We start from the raw sequence: 24023 nt of genomic DNA on the forward strand, positions 1-24023 counted from the left end.
AGCGCATGCCCTCTAGTTTCCTAAGTACACTACCGTTTTCCTTTCCAAAATAGTTCGGAAGAATTGAATGCTCACAGGTTAACTTACAATTCTTTCAGCATTCGTTAAAGCAAACCATGGACTAACAGGTTTTGTATTTTTGTTGTATTGTGTGCATTATAGTATTACTGGGTATTTTATTTTACGTTCTTTGTTGTTTTGATTTGTGTACTTTACTAGCTTCATTTCATACTTTGCTATTACATGCATTATTAGTTTTATTTCGAGTGCCGTTGCCGAACTTTTACGCTTGTATCCCACCCCTCCCCCAAATGTAATACCCTAGCACGAGGGCCCTTAGGGGTACTGTAAATAAATAAATAAATGGTCCTAAAAGGGTAGACAAATACGCCCTCGTCTAAATTTTGTGTAAAAAAAATGTCAGCCCATCAGGCGGGTGGTCACAGCAGTAAACATTCCAGAGTGGTCCAACAAACCGATTTCGGAGAGTTCGCAAACCTTGCTATGAAGAAAACCCACTTTGTGCGTTTTTTTCTTTTATGAGTGAAGTCCTGTTTGTAGCACCGAAGGCAGAAAGAACTCCACTCCAGTTTTTGCAAGGCTTTAAACAGCTGCATTTTTTTTTTCATAAAAATTGGAAATGTAGAGTAGATATGCATATTATCTCTTATCTGAAGGACCAGCAAAATTTGCTGCATGACATTTAAAATAAATGAAGCAGGCATAACACCGAGAAAGTAAACATGGTCGTTGCACGACCGACAAGGTATTGTTTTCGGCAACCGTTCGAGTGATATCTGCCGACACTTTAAACATCAGGTAAGCCGAAATTTATCAGTGTATTCAATTGGTTCACGTGCGACAAACAAGAATATTACGGCGTTTTATCAGTGCACTACTTCTTGTTCTAAGCAATCAGCGGCCCGGTTACTGTGGCACTAAACGCTAATGTCTATTTCTAATAGTTTTGAGAAAGAGGTTTTTCTATGCTTTATTGTTACTGAATGCGTTTTTTTTTTCAGAACAAAAGGAAACAGCAAGAATGCAACGAAACGAAGCTTAATCTGTAACGTTCAACTTCCGTAGTGAAAGACAAACGCTGCAAGGCATTCTGAATGGACACACAAAATGCCTGCTTGCAAGAGCGTCCGTGCCTAACAACAGCGAGCTTCTATAAGTAAAAAAAAAATGCTTAGCTTCGGCAATTTGCAACACACGAAAACCAAAAGTGCGAAAACTGCTCTCATGGGAAGCGAACGGTAACTTGCTGTGGCTTTTCACAAGGTAAGCGACATAAAATTTCCCAAGTGAGCCTTACCCTTCGACAAAGTGCTTCTAACATCTTGATTGCACCGCACACACGTTTAACCGAGTAACCAGAACTTGCGCGCTGTGAATGCGTGAGGAACACAGTTACTAGAATTTTATAGTATATGTGCAGAGGAATGTCTCCTATCGCTAGATAGAGCCCCCTAAATGATTAATCGAAAACGAAAATCGCGAAATATGTTTCTCTCGTGTCTTTTATGCTAATTATTAGAAGATTAGTTCTTTTTCGGTCATTTGTCTCAAAAACCCGGTCGCACCAAATTAGTGTACGCAGCGCATCTTACCAGAGAAAAAAGAAAGATTGTTCTAAACATTATTCTTTTAGTCCATTAACATTATTCTGTTGCTATGTCGCGAGTATACATCTGCCTGCGTCATTAGAGATATGAAAAACTTAAGCCGTTTATGCATAAGCAAGGCAGGCAACCCTCAGCCTGCGTCGCTTAAACTGAACATCTAGAAATATCTTTGTTAAATGTAGTTTGGTTTTCTTTGCAATGAAGTGCAGAAACAAAATGCAGAGGACCGCATTTCTGTTCTTCAAATAAATAACAAGGTTCAGAAATTGATGTATGGCTTATGAGCGCTATGTGATAATAGAAAAGTATTATGCAGAACCTAAGAATGCTTCCTAATGCTTCTCTAGGGACTTAAAGCAATCCTGCTAAAGATAAAAGGAAGACGGAGATACCAAGGTGAAAACTCGGACGCAGGCTTGTTTTACATCGGGGATATGAACGTAATTAATTTTCACATATAAGCAAATCACACAGACTGAATAATTAGCAGCGTGCGACTAATCAGGAAAAAGCACGTTTCTATTACACCGCCTCCCCCCCCCCTCTCTGGAAATGGTGCATAAAGAAAAGAAAACAAAAAATTCTGAGCCACGCGAGGCCTCAGCAATATTTCTGAGTTACGTTCACAAATAGCACGTTCTCCTCCCAAGCCAAAGTAGTAATACCGCAGACTAACCTGCCGTAAGCGATAACATGCAGGACGATTTAGCCGACAAAAATACAAAGAAATACGTAATTCGCCCAAGGTCGCAAGATTATTAATTCAGTCAACTATTTCCTACGCCTCTATTTTCATTCACTCTGTCTCTGTGGAGTGACCTTTCCCTAATTAAATGGCTGTGAAGCATTACATCCTGCAAATTTTTAGCGTGCCTACCGTCCTGGAGAAAAATATCTACAAGGAAAAGAATATTTGCTCCTTCTGTGTTTCCTATTATCATAGCATCCACAGACAAAAAAAAAAGAGGTAACACCGTGCTGACAAAAAAAAAAGCACAAAACTATGCGACTTGGAACTGCTGAAAAAGCTGAAGTCAATTTTATATCGTTATCTTTCTTTACTCCGCGCGAAATCCCCTGATTAAATTAGTCCCTCCTAAGTTTATTTTGTTTTTGCATATATCTCTTTCTCTGCGGTCCGTGCCATTACATTCAGGATGGCCTCCGGCGGGCAGTTTCTGTTGAGAAAATGGATTTGGCAGCTGTGCCCCATTCCCCAATGTGTTCATTACAGTCCTTTTGCAGCCCCTTCTCGCTTTTCGGCCAAAGAAAGAGAGGGTTAGGATACCGCAGGGCAGAGAGGGAGAGGCTACGCAACCACTTCGGGGAAAAAGCCTCAGAGTGTTTTTCCCTCTTTTTTTCGTTTTCTCTCTCTTTGTTTAACGTCCTTCGCCGTCCGTCACCGCTGAGCTGACCCCATTTGCTGGCAACGGCATTCGTTTTGGACGTTATTGTTTCCCGCTCTTGAATATTCACAGGGGTGGTTGCGGAAGCGGTAAATGGGCGCTCCCTTTACTCAAGATTAACACACACACACACACGCACACACGCACACGGACACACACACACACGCACGCACACACACGCGCACACACGCGCACGCGCGCACACACACACACACACACACACACACACACACACACACACACACACACACACACACACACACACACACACACACACACACACACACACACACACACACACACACACACACACACACACACACACACACACACACACACACGGACACACACACGCACATGCACTCACACACACACTCACACACACACACACACACACACACACACACACACACACTCACACACACACACACACACACACACACACACACGCACGCACGCACGCACGCACGCAAACACAAAATGAAAGACCTGTACGATGATATCACAATATGTGCAGGCTTGGGAATTTTTTGCTTGTCGTACATAACGGTCAAAGTTACTCTGTAAGGCTCATCACGCAGCATCCAACACAATCCCGCAGCTCAGCACACACTCGTCTGGCAGAACTGTTTTTTGTGAGTTCTTCCCTTGAAGCGCACTTTGTTTGTATTTCCAGCTTCCTGCTCAGAAAAGCATCGTTGCTTTTTAGGAGTAAGGAATAAATGCCTCCGGTTACAAGTATGCACGCCTAGAAGCAGTAGAAAATGTCGAGATCATCTAGGGCTGGTTTAGTGATGAACTGGATGACGTTTTCACGATGTTTTGCTGCGCCCCCTTAATAAGTTTGTCTTCATTTTTTCTGAATATTCCGCTTAGTTTATGATTACGACGAAATTGTAGTGGACAAATCTGATAGGCTGAAAATTTTCAACAGTTAGAACATGCACAAAGAAGACGCTAAGAAGCTGGAAGCAGAAGAACAACGAAAAAAATCTCTTCCCGGGAGATTAACAAGACAATTTCCTAAAAATTATCCTTTCGTTTTCAGAAACTCCATCAGCTAAAATTTAGAAATTTGCATTCACGCTGTATTACGCTCTGGTGTCGGTTTGTCTCGTAACCGCAAGTTTAGTGACTGAAGTGCTTGCCTTGGCACGTAGTGCCACCCCTTAAGAATTAATTACGGCCGCGCTCTAGGGAGAAAAGGACGAGCAAACAGACAACTCTTCCAGAAAACGCGTGCAAAGCTGATAAACCCCGGCCGGTGCTTTTCAATAACCCTCTTCGCGAGGAAAAAAAAAAGATTCTCGCACTAAATTTTCTGCCTCTCCGCCCAATCCTTAGTAATACAGGCTACGAACCTAATATTATATGCACTCTGCACGCGCTAATTAGCGGTAAGGCGCCGCTTTTCACTCAAGGGCAAGAATTATTCTTCTTGTGAACGTGTTTTTTTCCAAGCTGATTCAATTTAATAATTGTACTGGTTGGGATGAAAAGTGGAGTGAAGAAACTGCTATCGCCCGCTCTCCCTCTGCTCATAACCTGGCGCGTGCGATGACGTGAAAAGAGGCTCTTTTCACAACGAGACATGTTTCCATGGCGCTTGTTTTGTTGGCTGACATGAGACTACCCTTTCTCTTAATTAACTGGGCCCGAAGCAGACGCAAGAGCTGAAGCGCACAAGTGCACGGCACAGTTCTCAAGGATGTTAGCCCTTTCGAGCGAGTGATCGGCACTTTTGCTATCGTATTCAAGTGCGATTGCGATACTAGCGAAGTACGATACTAAAATACGATGCTGCCCCTTATTTCGGTCCCCTTGACTACACATGGTTTTAACGTTCTTTAACAAACATGGGCGCTCATAATGATACAAGCCCCAAAAGGCTTCCGAAAGCAATGGCACGGTGTTTGAAAAGGTTTGTGCTGGTGCAGACGACGCGTGTCGTACAGCAATTGAAAAACCGGTGATCCAAACAACGTGCGTTGCGCAAATTTTGATAAGGCAGCGCAGCAAGCGAAGCATTCCGCGCAGTGTTTGATAAGGCGCTGGTGCAAATGACGCACCAACTTTCGATGCTTATTTTCAAAGAGGAAGTGCTCAGAGGCTTAATCGCAGCACAAAGAACACACAGAATCACAGAACAAAAACATTGTACAAAACCGTGTACAGCTTTCTGTCTAGTGGCAACAAATTTTCAAACAGGATTTTGTTTACAGTCACGATTGTTTTACAGTTATAGTTGGGAACAAGGTTGGGAAAAAAGAAAGCACACGATAACGCTTTTCCTGTCCTGGTCTCGTTGTGCATCATGATTGATCAAGCCTTTTTGCAGAGGCCAATATCAAAACGCTAAAAAAGAGAATTTCTGCAAATATGACCTGAAAGTTTTGAAATACAACGTCTTCCATCCGTAGAAGTGGTGCGTGTATGGCTTGAACAGCAAGTCACATTTGTATCCGACCGCTATTTGCTGTAAGAGTCCTCAACCAAAGTTAGGATTGCCTGTTGTCTTTTCTTGCGATGGCCAAACGTTACAGGCATAGAGGAAGAAAGTCAGTGTTACCCCTGTAGGCGTGGAAGCAGGTTTATGACGAACCCTTTTACGTGAGAAAAGTTTTGCAAGTCTGTATATTTAGTCAAAACTCTGAAACCTTCCTTTTCTTCGGCGGCTTTTTAACGTTACCTGAGGAAGCTTTCACGAATCCATAACGCGAATTAGCGATAAGAAAATCAAGCGTACTCTGAAAGCTTCTCTTAGTGTTCTTTACGAAAGGAGCGCTTTCGTAAGCAAGAGAACGGATGCCCTACGTCTGGGTTCTAAGGCCCCCGTACGCGAACGCCTTTAATGTATCAGAGTAGGCAAGTTCGTCGCAAAATATTTAAATTAAAGTGATAACATATAGACGCTTGGACAGTTCCTTCTTACTTTTACGCAGCATGAAAAATTAGCACAGACCAGCACAAAAGTTCATTTCGTATAGCAACATTCACACGCCGGTGTCCACCCACGTTATCTTCCTTGGAAAGTCTTAGGAAACATACCCACGCTGCCATTTCTTTTCATCGCCACCTGCCAGCAACAAGCGAAAGCGCTCATTCGAAGGCCACCATTGCGTGGGGCAGCAGTGAAGTGAAGCCCTCGTCCAGGGCCATAGGCAGTGAAAGGACGCGTATAAAGGTGGATTGAGAGCTACCCTACGCTGAGGAAGCATTGACGGAGCCTTCACTGAGGGCCAATCAGTAAGGGAGCTTTCAGGTCGACATTAGGCCGCCTCACCGCAAAGAGGACTTCCTTGCTCAGGTAAGCATGGTTTCAGATTTTAGGCCTTAGTTATAGAGAGCTGTGAATGCTACGCTCCCTCTCTGCTGAAATGTGCTATATGAAGGCGTGCTGCATTTCTGTACTAAATGAGGGATTCACAAAGCAGTCCCTGTCAAGGGAGAAGAACGAACAGCATGAAAACGAGAACGAGAACAGCAAGTTTCGTCCTTTCTTTTTGCACTTTCACGTTTCAGTCCTCGTTACCAAGTGACCTGGCAGGCTTTTCTACAAAAGACGCCTTTCTCTTTTTATGAGCAATCTTGAACAAACCTCCTATGCTATAGTCGTTGCACAAACACGCGTATATGCTCCAAACATGAAACTGACCTCTGTCCAACCTCGTGGCACACACAAATCGACGTAGACAGCAAACAAAGCCAAGATAGCAAAAAAAAAAGCAGCACAGCAGAACGGAGCATTCCTACGCGGCTGTATGAGAAACACACGCACCCTGCTGCTTGCAGGAACCCTGTGCGGGTAAAGATTAGAAAAGATGGCTCCGCAATAGCACCGCGTCGGAAAGCGCCAACTACACCCATTCCTTTCGCCTCGTTCCCTTCGGGAATAACCGACACCCTTTGCCCCACAGCTCTGCGGTTTGGCTCCACGCTCCCAGCAGCTCCAAAGAGAAGTGAATAGAGCCAAGAAGCAGCCGTTGCAGCAGCAGCCCAAAGATAGGCAAACAGTGGACAATGCCCTGAGAGCAAACGCTCGGCGGACGCGTAAGCGAAAAGGGGCCATGCTCCGCTGAGCTTCGGCCATGGTTAGATGCTGACCAGGCCCGAACGAGACCTCAAGGAAACAAGCCCAAAGCAGTAAAAATTGGAACGGTCTTCTAAGTCAATAGAGCAAGAGTGTAAGGTGCAAGAGCGCATTTTTATCCGACCAAGACCACGGAAGAGTTTTTTTACGAGGAGAGACAAAAAAAAATATGACGGGAGAGAATCTATACCATGCATGTTTACTTAGCGGGGCGTTCGTTGCAAGCAGATATGCCGACAAAACGCAATACAGCCACTGGACACTGTTTACCTTCAAAGACTTTAATATCCGGTGAGACTGGCAAAGCTAATCGCTTTTCTCTGCCTGTTTTTAAAGTGGCTGCGCAGTATATTTAAAATCTTTCTCATAAAATTAGTGCCGAGGATGTCTTTGCATTTTCCTACTTAATGAAAGAGCATTACGACCTGCCAGTAGTACGGCCTAAAAGTGTTCGCGTTCGCAAGATAGGGAAATGAAAACAAAAAATCAAAGTCAGTCAGAAGCAACTATAATAAAAGCATTTTTTAATTGCCCTCGTATTGTTCGGAATTTGTTGTGGTATCGTTTGATTTAGTTGCAGCTGTTACTACATAGAAACCGATAAACACAATATTGCCACGACATAGCTCGCCAACTCAATGTGGGTCATTAGAAAGCCCAATATGAGATTAGAGCAATTTTACGTACAGAATGAAGACGCTAGGCAGCAAGCTCACATGGCGGAAAATACAGAGGTCCTACACCACTCAGCCTTCATATTGTTCTTGGTTTCGCAAGCCTGTCATTAAGAGCGCGCAAAATCTAATATGTTATTTAGCAGTTACACTCTACATTAGCGAACAATATAAAAAAGCAGCTGAAAATTGCTTCGAAAATGCTAATAAAATATATATTATAAAAACCATGGTACTACTCTGTAAAGGAACAAATTATGGTCGTTACAAGTAACGGGTGCACTTAAAAGAAACAAGCAGTGGCAAGACAGATCGTGCAAGAATTATACGAACTGTGAAGATATTGCAAAAGATTTGCACCCGCTAACTGCACTGGCTCGTAGTTTAATATCGCGCGCGGAACGAACCGACATTCAATTTTCGAGACAGGTTGGTCCAATATCCCGGTCTTCGTGTTGCCACGCAGGTACGAGTGCTGCTAAATGGAATGTGACATGCCAGGAAAGAACATTACGGTAAACAGAGTATAAAAAAACCGTCAATCTGCACTTCATTACTTGCTAACCCTTATTTTTGGTTAATACGTGGAGACAATCCACGGGCACTTGAAAGCGTCAGTGAGAACTATAGAACGGTGGCGCAATTCGCAAAATGAAGAGGCGAACAGTGACCCACGTCAACAGAGGCAGTGCACAAATGCATCCCTGTCAAGGACTTGTCGACAACTGGTTTGCAAGCTGATCTCTCCTTGCTACCTGGTAGCTCTAACCCTTTCCTCGCCAACAGCAGAATGGAAGTTGACGGGTAGACAAGTGTCGCAATAAATGTCTGGTCACTGCTCACCCAGCCGGTTAGCCAATCGGGACTAAGACAAAAAGAAAAAAACATAGGACACAGTGAGACAAAATGCAATCGGAAAAGTTTTTATCTGCGAAACTCACTTTCAGGGGAAAATAAACGTTTGAGTCTTGCTTTCACAGCAGTTATCACGAGGATAGGTCGCTCAGCCCGCTGGTTGAATCAATTTGATTCGATTAACCTGCCACAGAAAGAGCACAACAGGGATCTCTTAAAAGAGCGGTGTAAGAGCTGGCTCTGCGCTAGATCTGTGTACTCGCGAGTACGGGTAATGGTCTGTACAACTGGTTTAGTTTTTCTCTAAAGGTTGCTCTCGAAGTTCCCTAAGTGAAGGCGACGGCCGTGTCATCCTGTTTCGACGAACAAAATTGAGCCAACTAACGTTTCAGTGTTATCAGTGAAGTCAGGTCATCACTTCACATTCGCGACGCAAGGGTAGCTTGATAAAATTAAAAAGATGATGATTCCAGGCACGAACTGAGAGAAAAGATGAGAGCTAAACGAAAGCGGTGACGTTAACAAGAACTGGATGCGACTTGTTGGACCTGCTGATAAGAAGGTTGCAGGAAAGATAAAAAAAAGAAGAGAAGCGAGAAGGGAGGAAGGAAAATTAACTGCGGACGTGAGAAGCAAGAGAAACTTTCTACAACCCTCTTCTGAAAGCAACTCTAAAGTTTACAGTCGTCCACACACGAGTGGTCTAGGACTCGAAACAAGACTTAATCGTGCATGCACATTGACATGGATCGTGTTTAACTCCTTGTGACTTTAAATGTTATATCGAGCCCACCAGGCAGCGGCGACTCTCCTAAATTCACAACTGAGCGCGGTGCCCGAACGCTCTAGACAGGAATGTGGACGACTCTAGGCGCTGAGTGTGGTAAAATACGGTGCATACCAGTATACGTAGCAAGGAAATGGACGAAATAATAGAAGCATGATTATGTTTTATAAAGCAATGAAATATAGTATAAATTCAATGCCGATATAAGGTTTTCAAAGCATACAGCTTGTTAGACCAAACGGGACACGCACCACGTTTTTTATTAGTTGTGTGTGTTACGCCATGGCGCCGGTGCCATTTTTTATGCTTCTCTGAGGTCAAATAGTTCAGTTACAAAGAATGTTTAAACCATGTAGAGTCAATTTTTTAAAATGTCAAATGAACGGCAAAGCCCGCTGTCATGTCCTCGCCGAGCTGTTTTCTATTGTGCTGTGCGCGTTCCAGGTTTTGATATTAGAATTATTGTCGTGATAAAGTAAATGACTCCATGAAAACACTTGCCTGATATGTACATGTGCCGCTTCAATAAGCCAGGAGTGTTTCGCATATGCTTACAATACACACTGGACTCACCTTCAGAAAAAAAAATTGTATTTTGGTTACGGCTACATATTCACTAAAATGGCGCCAATATATATTCCTGCAGTTCGAAGCATATACAGTTATTTAAAACTGACTCTACACAGCACAAGCGCTCTTGTGCGCTGTTATAATTTCATTCATTCTGTTACAAATCATCTTTCATGACATAACTTTTGTTGAATAGCGTCAGTTTCACGTCATCTATTGGCACTGTAGGATCGTAGGAGTGGTTGAACTACATTTCCAGGTTCCATGTTTAAAGTTGTGTTCTGACATCACGAACAAATTTCCGTTCAGAATATATACTAAAAACTACACGTATAAATTTATCGCGGACATTCCGTTCGTACAGCGTCAGTTGCAGATTTTATCCGCAAAGTGTGTGATTGTATAAAACTTTATAAACTTGAATATATTGCATTAGAACACAAACACTGAAGTTTAAAAATTGGAGAAGCACCACACTGACAGCATATTACGTCACTTGTCTCCGGGTCTCGTTTAAGTTATCACTCTGTTTTTAGCAAAATAGGGATGTTTCTTTTACATTCTTGCCTGACACGTTCATACTTCATCTATATAGCTTGACAGCGCTGGCACTGTACTGCCAAGATAGAACGATATTTTCTTCAGCGAGTGTGGCGGCGTTTTGCCGTAGTGGGTACAGCAGCATAAGATGTTAGTAGGAATACATGTCAAGCTCACAAAATTCTTGATGAACCCGAACAGCGCCTTTTTTGTTACAACACAAAAAACCGCCAGTAAAAATATTATAAAATAACTCATTTAGAACTTCGCATCCGAATGATTCTACACGCTACTAAACTCGTATGGTGCATTGTTTTTTTTTTTTTCAGTAAAAACTAACACAATGAAATATTTTGAGTTTATTGCACTAAAAGAGTTAATATTGCTAAGAAGAAGTCTTCGGCTTACTTGCATGAGTTTCTGAGTGGAACACCCTTAGAGGCGTTTTATTGCACCAGGTTGGGGCATATCCGGATACGAGTGATAGGGCCGGCATTCTTTTAATGGTGAACATGTACAGGGTTGGTCAAAAGTTCCCAGGCCGCAAGGTCTGTTTTTCATCAGTATATACTGGCACTTAAAATGCCGATAAGTGTATCAAGGTTCTCTGAGGTTAGAAAGCTACTTCATCTACCCTCTACAGATATTTTGAGCTTAGGGGGTGCGGCAACTGTCCGACTATACCCCTCAAAAGCAGACCGTTTGGCCTGGAAACATTTGAACGACCCTGTACAACTTGTGGTCTTTCTTTATTCGGAACTATATGATCGGTGTGAAAGTGCGAGCAATACCGGTAGGGCAGCACTAAAGGCGCAGTCTGAGCGATGCCTAATAACAGCTTAAACACCTTTATTTTTCATGTGTGTTGTCTCGCTGTTGGATCTTTGTCGTTTCGGTATTCGCTGCCCAAATACGTACAGGTTCATGCTATAAGTACTTTCACTGTGAACTTATTTTGGGGGCGTATAATCGTGAACTTAATTTGGGGCATATAATATTCCGAATAAAAATTAGGGTTTTCTGTCTGGCTGTTTCAAGCTGTAAAAGCTGCGCTTGTGACAAAATAAGCATTTCCGCGCCAGTACGTCTCACGCTGGGCTAGCTATTTCCAAACATGTAATCTGAATGCACTCACCCGCTGAGCAGACATAACCGTAAACGTTGCTGAGCCTTTCCGACTAGATGCTTGAACGGTTTTTGTCATACCCTACCGGGGAGCATTCTCTGGCAGTATTAGGAATAACAAAAAAGTAAATAATATAAATATCGGCATCTTGCTCCGGGGGCGTTATTTTATGGTGCTCGGTGGAATCTGCTAGCATTTTTCAACGTCCGTCCTCGCGCATTCTCTTCATAGCCGGCTGCCGAGCGAGCACGCTTGTAAAAAAAAAATAAGAAAACCAACTCCAAAGTACAATGTACGACCTGGGGCGCGATCGATCAAATAGACCATTAGTCAGTATGAAAGAGCGTGGTCCTTGCGCGCCAACCCCGGTGGCTTTCGGCCTGAATTCCTTAACAAATATATCTCGGAATTCGTTGTTTGCATTCAGAGGTGACATTTCTTTGTACAGAAAAAATCAACAACAATGAGAAAGGATAAATGTGGGAGAAAAGCAGAATGGATGGCTTAGTTCAGTGGAGGCTACCGGAGCTACTACGTGCGGCTGCTTCGGTCTTGCGCTTTGTTAAGGAGGCCGTCGGGATGAGGTTGTTGCTCCATCCTGAAACCACACACGTGGCTGGCGTGATTGCGTAGCGGACTATGTGTTGGAGGTACTTCATATCAGTATAGGTCCTCCGAGGCGCACTTACAACAAGCATCAACTTGACGCTCCCGACGCGAAACGGAATACCCCGAACGCGCATTCATTTAGAAATACAATGCTGCAAATGGCTTAGTGTTGTTTCTTGAGCCCTGCCTGCGACGAAGAGAATTTTATTAGTCATAGCTACAGCCTCTCGCATAAATGCGTCTGCGGTCACCGCGAAGCAAACAAGCCCAATGCGAGGAGGCGCCTACTGAAGCAGTCTTTCGAGCTCCGAATTGGTGCAGGATGTTGGTAGCTTCAGCAGCGCTGTACGCAACTACTGACGCGGCGCGCAGCATGCCACGTGGCATAGCAAGACGAACACTGCGACCTCGCAATCAGTGGATTCGCTGCGGCGTAGGGACATAAATCTTGCTCAAACTTGAGAGATAACGCGTTTCTTTTCAGGGGCCCGTCGAGACAAAACCTAGTCAGACCGCTGCTTGAGCCGCTCTATGGCAGCAGCGCGGTTCTCTTAGCCAGAAAGATACGGCGCCCGAAGCAGGCGTGTATAAAGGAGAAGAGAAGAGAATCCGTATCTGAACGCTACAGGGGGGCTCTCTTCGGCGACATCCCCGGCAGTGTGCTGGAACTTGCTAATTTGTTTTGCCGTCGCGCTGGCACGCTCAAATTAGCGGGAAGCGTATCGCGTCGCGAAGACGCTCTAAAGACAATGCATTTATGCGTCTTTTGAGCGTTCATAGAATACGAGTCACTGACGTCCTTTTTTTTTCTCTCTGTCTTTGTCTCTCAACTGTTTTCGGAAATAATACGGGGTGGCGCATCGTTCTTGGGATTGTATTGTTTTCTTTATCGCAAGAAAATGATCGTTCACGTATGTTCTCCAACTTTTATCATGAGTGTAAAAGAACCACTGTCCAGCGAGAAAGCTTTTAATTTGGACCTGTCCTGTAGGAATGAGTCTAATGTTCCTTCGCGTCAACTTTATAGTCCGGTTTAATAAGTAATTTCAAGTGAGAAATGGGACAGTGGCTATAATACTGTCTTTGCTGCAGTTGGAAGTTATTGTAACGTGATTATTCACTGTAATTACAGAACTCCAGCTTCGTATTGGAAAAGAGCAAAAGAAGAAAAAAAATTGAAAAAAAAAACGTTGGGACCAAGTTGTACATGAAGTTGATTCGGTAAATCCAATACTTTCCAAATAGTGCGCACTTTTTTTTAGCTGTGAGGGAGCAATAATTATGGCAGTGGAAACATGACCGACGAATCCAGTACCGGTGTCATCTCTGCAATTATGACAGACAGATCTGTGTGAGCGAAAGCCAATACGCGAGATAAAATATCAAGGAAAACGCTACGTAGTGATCTTGGGCAAAGCAGGAAAAGCAAACGACGTTTGCAAGCATTTTCTGTGAATAATTCGTGGACACGCACTGGAAAAGTGGTTTAATTTTGCGCTTAATTTTTTTTTGTTTTTTCCTTTGAGTCAGGGAGCTCCAAAAATTTTATACGACTGCTGCGGTCGGGTAGTGTTACTGCATGTCTTACTAGCAGGGCATGCAATTTATAAGAATAGAAGCGGCCCATAAAGCTTTACCATCGGCGCTACTTAATGAACAGGCTATCCACACTGAATGCAGATATTTGTACATATATTTTTCTTCCTTCCAGTTTGTTTATTTGCGCCTCCATTCAGTGTACTGTTTTTCTTCAGTGCAGAGCGAACATTTAAAGGACACAGACTAACCTGACAGGTAAGCTGGAGAAAGGAATCCAGATGTGCAACTCAGATTTTTCACTAGAATTAATTTGCACATGCTATTTTTCTTGCTTACCGCCTTTATTTTCCTTTCTTCTACCAGCGAGCCATTGGTGCTTTTCCTGTAATTCATTTTCTCTCAGAAAGCTACTCAAAGTTGACTTTTCATAAAGCACGAACAATGCCTGCCAACAACGCCCCCCCCCCCCCTCTTCTCTTTATTTGTTAGAAAAATTTGTTTTAAAAGATTACTGAAAAATCTGTCCTTGTTAGGACTGTTTCCGCTATCGGCTGAACTTGACACCAAAGTCTAATAGCACTGACAAAAAGATAGAGTTTCTTAGCTTGAGCAGAGAGATGGAGAAAGTAATTATGAAAACTGCAGCGCTCGGGAAACACGGACAACACGAAGGAAACACCGCATGCACTAACTTTCATTTGAATGCTTATTCAGTGCATGTAAGTACATCTTTTTATACAGAGCGCGTGCATCAGAAGATAACCCGCAAGCCTATTACGCTGCAATTCACTTGTGCCACACATTCTAACTTTTTGCTCGCACCATCAAGAAAAAAACATGTCTTTCTTTGATAGCAACACAGATGACATGCTCACACATTTACTTTCTAGTCTTTTTATCTATCTTGCCGTCGTGATGTTTCTTGTTAGCTGTTCAATGTTTCTGTTGTACTGAATAAACATTTAGTAGAAAGTTAGCGCATGTGGTTCCGCCTTCGTGTTGTCCGTGTTTCGGAGCGTTGCAGTCTTCATAATGTAAAATCAACTTTCCCAGTCAGCTACCCTCCTCGAGAAAACAATTATTCATTGAAATCCGCCCAATCGGTGCCATCACTGGCAGTCAGAACTTGGTGAGTTTACTGCACGCAGTCACAGCTGAGTGTGTTGTTCTTGAAGCACACGTCTGTGTAGTCAGCTTCAATCAGCCCCATAAGTTATAACTGTTTAAAAATCACCTTGAGCAACATTTTTAATCAGCTTTCTTCTACAGTAAGTCTAACACAGAAAAACGTCACAGAGAATAAAGGTCTTTATAACATGAGTCAAGTCGTCCAAATCTGATGCATTCATAAATTTCAGCAGCCATTCAAAGAGGTCATTTTAATCGATGCATTCTTTGCTGCATTATGTTAAAGTTCCCGTCACTTTTCACGAGCCTTACTTAGCTACAGGGCTCATACTTTAATTCTATAGTTCGCAGACACGAAAATATGTCAGATATTAGTCCAAATACGATGCATTCCTAAAATTAAGCAGCCGCTCAAAGAGGTTATTTTAAGCGATGCATTTTTTGCGACATTACGTTTGAGATCCCGCCACTTTTCACGAGGCTTACTTAGCTATTCTAAAGTTCGAAGACACAGAAATATGTCAGATATCAGAGGCTGTTAACTGTTTAACAGCCACGTAACTGCCCAGTATACGTGCCTAACCTTTTCGGAATATGAGCGCACAGTGAACGCAAAAAAAAACATTCGCGCAGGAACGTTTCATTACGCCCTGCACATTCCTCACTCTTAGTTTCTCAATTACTTCTTATTTTATTCCCAACTGGTATTACAAGTCTTCAGCAGCCCGCTTCAGTAAACATGAAACGGGACCAAATAAACTGAACGACAGCGCTACGCATTATATATGCTCTTCAGGCTGGTTTTATCTAAAAAAAAGAGCAACACCTATTCTTATACTGAAGATTTTAGAGCAGGTCTTGTTAATAAGCTAATGAGAGGAGCCAGACTTTAAAATTTATCACTAAACTACTCGAGAGATGATTGATTATCAAATTTAAGTTATGCGGCATGCCCTTTCTTTGGAAAAGGTCGGGATTCAGAAAGTGAGAAATCGCTATAGAGAGGCTAAGGCGAGTTGAGCGTCTAAACCATTTTTATTCACATTTTTATAGTTTTCTCAGGTTTAATTCAAATCTAAGCGAGTAATAAAATGCTTAAGTTTGTTCATAAGTAAAACAGAAAGGAACAAAAACAAGCAAAATGAACCTTGGAAAGCGAAACCACAACACATTCTGCGAAACGTTAAAAACGCATTTATTATACACTTAATGAGAGACTAAGACAAAATATGGGCAAAAATGTTTAAGACAGCTGTCGGGATTTCATGAATTAAAGAGGGAGTATGCTGTCCGTTAAGTCGGAAACCTGACTTGCACCGTAAAGGAGAGAGACGGAGCAAGACTATTAAGTTGTAACGTTTTTAACCGGACGAAATGGACGAAAGCATTAGTGGACGCTTTAAAGAAGTTGGAGAGAAAGCGAAATCTTTTCTATGAGGTGTTGTGTTTCCAGGTTTCCAACGAGATTCACCGCGCAGTATGACAAAAAAAAACGCAACTCGAGAGCGATTTCCGGCCACGACACGTGCTCAAGAAGACTAAAATTTAATGATCGTGCTCGATTACAGGAAACACAGAGTAAAGGGAAAGAGACTGCTCCGAGACAGAATATAGAAATTTGTTCCACAATTTTCGGATTATGGAGTGTTGGACACTAGGTGTTGCACTGTAAGTTCAAGCGAACTCCTGCAATGCACATTAGTGTGAATGAGTTAAGGTTTCATCACTTAGCTGTGAGTGCAGGGGAAGATAACCATATTTTTGTTTTGTTCTACATTGGGAGCGGACGTTCTGCATGCAGACCCATTCCATAAGAACAGTTCACAATAAAGTGCAGAAATGAACACCCAGTAGCAGCGATGAGCGCTAGAAGTTTGCGCGCCCTTAACGGCAAGCAGTTCGACAGGTCTCTAGCATTTGTATACTCCGTTTCAAACATCATGTGCAACGCTGTCAAAGCTAGCGCTTTTCTTTGCGCCTCCTACATTTGCGAATGAAAAGTAGTGTGTTATTTGTGGTGAGCGAAACATAGTAAATGCTTGCCCGGCAGGCTTACCACATGACACATTTGTCGTGATCTTGATTAAATGCACTGTTATTGCTGACAACACGCTGTCGCTTTCTCGTGCCATAGACCACTCGGGCACATAACAAGCGCGGAGTAACACGCCTTCCTTTATTTTTCCTTCCGGACTACTTCCGTACTTTTCACAGCGTTGTACCTGATGCATGAAACGGAGTATATAGGCAAAGTCCTGGAGGCCCGTGTACTGTGCGATGTGAGTACACAGTAAAGACCCCAAGTGGTCGAAACTGTTCGGAGCCCTCCACTACTTCACCCTTCATAGCCTGAGTCACCTTGGAACGTGAAACTCCCATAAACCAAACCAAACCATATTGACGTCCCCCTAGTACCCGACAACCGTGGGGGATGTAATTTGTGCTTGGAACACTGAGCGGGCCCTCGGCCCCCACCGGCTGCCAGAATTTCCTGCGTTGCCACTATTTGCATTAATATCTCTCTGGAGCTCGAGTCTTTCGCTTTCTTTGCCACCCGCGAAAAGAGTTGCGATTGAGAAAGCGAATACATTAAAATTAAGTTAATCACGCTTCACAGTACACACCAGGGAATAGTTTAAGCTATTTTACAGTCATCTTTGACCGTTTCATCCAGCCGAAAAAGTAATAGAGTTTGTGGGTTTGGTCGTCTGCAAACAACTTCTCCAGCCGAACGCCAGATGAGCCTCACCAAACTTCAGAAGTTTTTCCTTTTGAAGCAAATCAGTCTTTTTGCTCAAGCTGAATCTATCTGAGCTCAAATTCGCTTCCTGTGGACATAAGCTCGCACTACCCCGCATTGCTAGATAAACCTAATGAGATCTCCCTCGCATGTCTGGTTTAGTTTAGTTTGGTTTATGCGGGTTTAACGTCCCAAAGCGACTCAGGCTATGAGAGACGCCGTAGTGAAGGGCTCCGGGAATTTCGACCACCTGGGTATCTTTAACGTGCACTGACATTGCACAGTACACGGGCCTCTAGAATTTCGCCTCCATCGAAATTCGACCGCAGCGGCCGGGATCGAACCCGCGTCTTTCGGGCCAGCAGCCGAGCGCCATAACCGCTCAGCCACCGCGGTGGCCCCTCGCATGCCTGGGTAAAATGAACCGCCGTATGGTAAAAACCCTCTGAATATCGGGAATGGCTTAATGAATTCTCATCAAGTTTTCGTTTACCTAACAGCGGCTCTGCGAAGGCTTTCAGGACTCAGCGTCTCCTATTCATACATTGCTCAGTTAAATGCCTTATGGACGCCAACGTAGAGGTTTTGCCGATCGGCGTCCAACACTATTCGTACACACGGTTGGTCAAAACAGAAAATGAATAGTCCCAGAATCTCATCAGTAGACTGCGGCTCGCCTTGGCTGCGGAATATTCTTAGTACAGTTTTCGTCTCGGTCCTGTGGTGTTTTTTTTTCAGCACGCTGTATTGGACGTCGCACGAACAAACGTCGGCAAGACAATGTTTGCGCGCAGTCGTAGCTTGGTCAACACGAGGCGCACTGAAGCCTACAGATGCGATTGTCTTTCTTCAAAATATTTTCTTGCGCTATCAAATACGGGTCGACTCCTGTACTAATCGCAATGCACCATTAGCATTTCTTTATTAGTCATTACAGACTCAGTGCCTTGTGTTTCAAGCCTTCGTGTAGGCAATCTGTTCTTCGCCGACACCTGGCTAGACATCATTTAGAATGAATTTGGGGTTCTTTGATAAATAGTTCCAAGCAAACGAGCTTAGCTTAAACTAACTTTAAACTTACAGACGATTCGATCCTTTCCGCTTGCTTCTAGGAACTGCAAGACAGTGTGCTCAGGGCAATAGTGGTGATTTTTGAATAGCATACTCCAAGGCGTGCTTTACAGTGTGAAAAATTAGAAAATGCATCACGGACAGAGTTTGCGAGTGCCACGCTGGTGTGCCTCTTAAGCTCAGCTATTCTCTCCACGTTACCGTTTAAACCAAAAAGCAGCTGCCTTGAAACAAAAAGTTGGGCTAGCAAAAAGAAAATCGGACAGTGCATGAGAAAAGAACATTTTCAATTTAAGAAGTCTGCTCTTGGTATGCAAACGGTGCATCACGGAGGTTTGCTTAATATAAGATTTCTCATTCATGCCTTGCTCCTGAACTCCAGCAAATCGGCGGCCTCCCCCCCCCAGCTCCTCTTCCTTATTTTTTCCGGAGAAAAACGCTGAAGGCTGGCTCGTTCTTTCAGATCGTGCAATGGATATCCCGGCTTTTGCCGGCAGTGTACGCTAGGCCAGCGAAACCGAGGCACAGTGGAAAACAGTCAGTGTGCGTCACAGTGTATAACACTGATACGAAGACTAAAGACACTTGCTCAGTACAGGACTTTCTATTTGGAAAGAAATTTATCGGTGTCGGCTGCCTGGATAAAGCGGAGCACATCATTTCTCATCGTCTGCTGTGTATTGAGCCGTAGTAGAATTTGAATGGCACCGGAGGACGCACTGAAGCAGTGCGATAGTTTGTGGGCACCGTATAGTATTTAGAACCCTGGCAGTCACCATCGATTTTTTTGCGAGGCACGACAAAAAGCCGGTTAGTTTTTCGTCTTTGATATATCCCGCTCCTCATTTATATGTGAAGTAATGCGGTCATGAATTTATTGCGAGAAATGTTACTTCTTGCGTGCATAGTGGTGTTTAAACCAGATCGAGGCATTTCATGTTACTGCCCTAAGTAAGAAATTAATAATAAAATTCACTTTTTTATTAACGTAGTATGTTTTCTGTGTCTAAAGACTACCTTCTTAAGGCTTAGCGGCCAAGGATATCTCACTGAAATACTTCGCGTCTGGTGTGTTAAGTGTGGAAGAAAACTAAACATTTGGACAGATTTGCCTGTCTGGTCGGGTTAGAAGACTTATAATAAACTGCACATCTCCAACCAAAATTTCAACTTTAACCCAACGTTTCGAAGCCGACGCTAGCTACTGCCCTCAGTCACCCCTGATGAAGGAGCCGAGTCGGCTTCGACACGTTGGGTTAAAGTTAAAATTTTGGTTGGAGATGTGCAGTTAATTATAAAGTATGGAAGGCGTCATTAAGTTGCGAATCTGAAGCACAGAAAAATAAAGATACAGCTTCGATGAGAACCTTTCAATTTTCCTCTGAAATAAACTGTTTAGGCGCGTAACTGCGTTCTAGAGTATATAAACAATAAATACAGCGCTGTATTTTATTTACTCGTTGTATATAAAGACAGGCCAAGCATGCGAACCCTGGGCCATAATTAAGCGATAAGCAGGCGACGAATCATCGGGGTTTTAACTCCAAAATACATTACGCGTAATGAGGGAGCCTGCGTCTCACAACATAAGCGAAGAAAAGCGAGAAAGTTGAATGATTTCGCTTAGCGCGTTATCAATAATTGTTTCCTTAATCCTACGACGCGCGAATGTCGTACGCATGAAGAAAAAAAACAAGTAAACGGTCGTGCACCAGAACCTTGCAGCAAAACCGGTAAACACTGGAAGAGAGTTAACCAGGGCACTACCAAATTACTCGCTTTGTTTCTTTTACATGTCCGTCAGTATGAGGTCTGCACTCACTGGCGGCAAAGGTATTATATCGCCGGCATATTCAGATCCTGCGCCCCGCAAATACGGGTGCGCAACACTCATCAGCAAAAGCTAGCTTAGTTTCTGCGGCACGTTGCTGTAATTGGGTTCTAACGTAATGTTCGGTCTGTTTCTGCATTTACCTCAGCGCAGGACGGCTGCGTGAAACAGCACCAAAAGTTCGCACTTGAAAGCAATACAGGCACATAAATCATACAAGCACAGCATCACTGATAAAACTAAAAGACACAGAAAGTAAGCAGAGGTGCAATCCTCAGCCTTCCGCTGCGAATCGACTCATCGCCGCAATCCTGCCTCTCACCTCGAGCTTCGATGAGCGCCGACAGTGCCGCAGGGATCCGAGCCACGAGTAGGGCCGACACAAGCAGCAGTGCTCGCCGAGAAACCACCATGTTTGCGATGCTTACTCCCCGCGAGCACGTTCCGAACAGCAAAAGAGTCACCACCTCCTCAGTGCTCCTCGACGACGAGGCGGCAGGAATGCCGCGGGCCGTGGTCGGGCAGCGACAGCGCACAAAGTCGGCAGAACCAAACGGCGCAGCGCAAACGAACTGGGCAGTCGGGGGATCGCATCGAACCACACATCGAGCTCCGATTGTCAGGCCACAAATCTGCGCGCCACAGGAAGTAGGTGAAAGGAAAAAATAAAAGGGGGAGGGGGGATTCGGGAATGGAAGGAAAAAAACGACGGTGGTAATAAGGAGAGAGACACGGACTTCTATTTCTTCCCTCTTCTTTTAGGTCGTCGGTGACGTCGCAGCGGTGACGCCGGCAAAAAAGGAAGAGGTGGGAACCGCCGCACGCGACGGAGCGAACGTGGTAGCGTCGTCGAAGATCTCGGCGCTTTTCTTACTAGAGACCCACCGTCGCGGTGTCGGAGAAGAGGGGAAGTGGCGGGAGGCGCGGGAGGAGCGGAGGACGGGGCCGGAGCGAAGGCGAGGATCGCGCGACGTGAGGTGGGAACTCGCGCACCGTGCCGGCCGCAGTAGTGGCGACGACGGTTGGTGCTGCTACGACGGCTGCAGCGAAAATGTCAGCCCCGAAAACGACGACTTTCCGGAGATAAAGGGGGGTGCTGGACGGCTGCTGTTAGCGCAGCTAGCTCCCGCCGCCAGGAACAAAATGACGTGTCACGTTTGTTGTATCCGCCGTCGCCTTCTTTCCGTGCGGCTGCCGGTGACCGAGCTCCCCTCAATCTGTATCCGGTGCGTCCGTGCGTCTGTGCCGGATGGCAGTTGCACACAACTGCGACGACAGAAGCCAAGATAGGAAGGGAAAAAGAAAGGGAGCGATTGAAAGAAAAAGAAAGCAGTGCAGCCGAAGAAGAAGAAGAAGGCGGGTGAGCGAACCTCGCAAGTTGAGTCCCGTCTCGACGGCTGCGGCAAGAGCGATGGCGAGCCGGTGGGTGGAGACCGCACGCGTAAATGAGGAAGACCTCCTTGGAAAGGATTTTCTAGTTGAGACGATTCGGCTGCCCGTTTTTTTTCTCCTCTTCCCTCCAGGTTCCCTCTGCTTTTCTAGCGTTAAGCGTATCGGCCGTCCGCTGCAGGCCCACGGCAGGGGTGGCGCCACTGTCTACTGACACTTTGAAGCGGACCGCCAGGCAGTAAACGGAATCAAGCCAACCAGGCTTCTTCTTCTTCTCCTCCTTCCAAGATCCGGAGAAGACTTCTTCTGGCTTGAAACTTGTGTTTTCTAATGGCTTGTCCTGTCTTGCCGCTCTCGGACAATCCTCTTCTCTCCGCTTCCAGGTCGCTGCTCACTAAAACCGGGAGGTTTGAAGCCCCGAGCGAAAAGAAGCCAGAGTCCGGGCTAAAAAAGAGCGCGAAGCGGAGCAAACGCGTTTAAGCCTCGAGGCCGTCGCAATCCGGGATAAAAGAGAAGAATGTAGCGAAGAGACTGGCGCTGCGACACAGAAAACGAAGACACTGCTCGTCTGTTGTCGAGTTGTTCTTGAAACAAGCGAAAGGCAGTTTGTCTCACACTCGGCGCACGGTTGGCTTCTGGCGTATCCGTACGCGGCCAGGGGCAGTCGGTGGGTTAAAATTCACGTCCACAGTCAGGTCTGTGACCACTCGCTGCCACGGGCGTTCCGGGAAGAAGTTAGAGCTCGCCGGGAGATTCTACAAGCGAACCGTCGACGTTGGCGACAAAAGCTGCAAGGTCTCCTGGGAGCGAAAAGAAAATTGTGATTCCACTTCCTTTTTTATCTAAGTTGTCTCCAGCCTCACTGGTCCTGCTGTCGGGGCGCTCTGTGGCGCTGAAGAAAATGTAATCTCGGAAACGAATAGGAAAGAACAGGAGCAGTAAAAAAGAAACAAAAGATCACTTCGAGAAGGACGAAGAAAGCACGACTACGAGGAAAGGCTTTCAGCGGAGAAAAGCCTTTGCTTCACAGCCTGTCGAAGCAAATTCGTTTCAACTTCTTCAGAGCTGCCCGAGCGTTGTACCCGCACTGACTCCACGCATCTGACAGGCCGTCCAATTGACGGCGCGCAGTACTGGCAGGACGCAGGGGATAAATCTCGCACCCGTGGCGCAGCGAACAAAAGTGTCGCACGCAAAGCAAGCAGCAGCAGCAGTCGAGACGGCGGAGGCGGTGGTCCCAAAGATGACAGAAATAGGCGCCGAGGGTTCCTCTCGAAAATCCCTTGTCAACGGGGTCCGAGCCAACACGTCCTCGCGCGTCCAGGCGAAAAAGAAAAGTAACTTGCGGGGGAGGGGGCAGGCAGCCTCGCCGCCGCAATCTCCAGCGGACCACGAGAAGCCGGCCACGAGCGCGCGGAGACAGACGCACACTTTACGAGTCTCTGAGGGTGGTAGTAGCGCTGCGGCGTCCGCGGGACGACGACAACAGTGCCGGGGAAACGTACGATATGTCCTCGTCAGCGGCGACGCAGGGCGCACATTCGCGTGGCGGCGACGGCGTCGGGTGCGCGCACGCAGTGGCCGCGGCGGTCCAGCAGAGAGAACATTTACACGGCCGCCGGCGGTGGAAACATATTTTCTGGGCACCGCGTCCGGAGCGCGCCAGCACACTCTGAGCGCCAAGTTCGACGCGCTGCCGCGAGGGGCGGTCCTGTCGTCGACCACGTGCTCCCCAGGCGGGCCACGAGGGGGGAAGAAAGGAGTCCAGATATGGGGAGAAGCGGGGTTTGGGGTTGGGGGGGAGGGGGGAGGGGGGTCGCGCCAGTGGGACTTGCTTTCCCAATTTGAGCTGGAAGAGGGTGCCGCCTCGGTTTTTTTTCTTTCTTCTCTACGCTCTCGGTTCGCCCTTTCTTTCGGTTCGGCCTTTTCTCTTCGGTCGCTTCAGTTGCCATAAAGTTTCTCTTTCCCTTACTCCAGCCCTGCGCCGCTCCCATTTTCTCCACGAGGCATGGATTCCTGCGGCTTTGGATCTCTTCGTTC

At 45.4% G+C, this 24023-nt stretch overlaps 1 protein-coding gene across 2 annotated transcripts in view; it reads right to left on the reverse strand.

The window, feature by feature from the left end:
* Window positions 1-23657, reverse strand: part of LOC144093634 (protein turtle homolog B-like) — a 573432-nt gene extending 549775 nt beyond the window's left edge. For both annotated transcript variants that reach the window (XM_077627216.1, XM_077627215.1), the window contains exon 1: window positions 20917-23657. In XM_077627216.1, coding sequence (XP_077483342.1) covers window positions 20917-21007 — 91 coding nt within the window. In that variant the 5' untranslated portion in view covers window positions 21008-23657. The remainder of the gene's footprint in view (window positions 1-20916) is intronic.
* Between the last annotated feature and the right edge of the window lie 366 nt (window positions 23658-24023).

Source organism: Amblyomma americanum, chromosome 6, assembly GCF_052857255.1.
Source record: "Amblyomma americanum isolate KBUSLIRL-KWMA chromosome 6, ASM5285725v1, whole genome shotgun sequence".
Taxonomy (NCBI): Eukaryota; Metazoa; Arthropoda; class Arachnida; order Ixodida; family Ixodidae; genus Amblyomma; species Amblyomma americanum.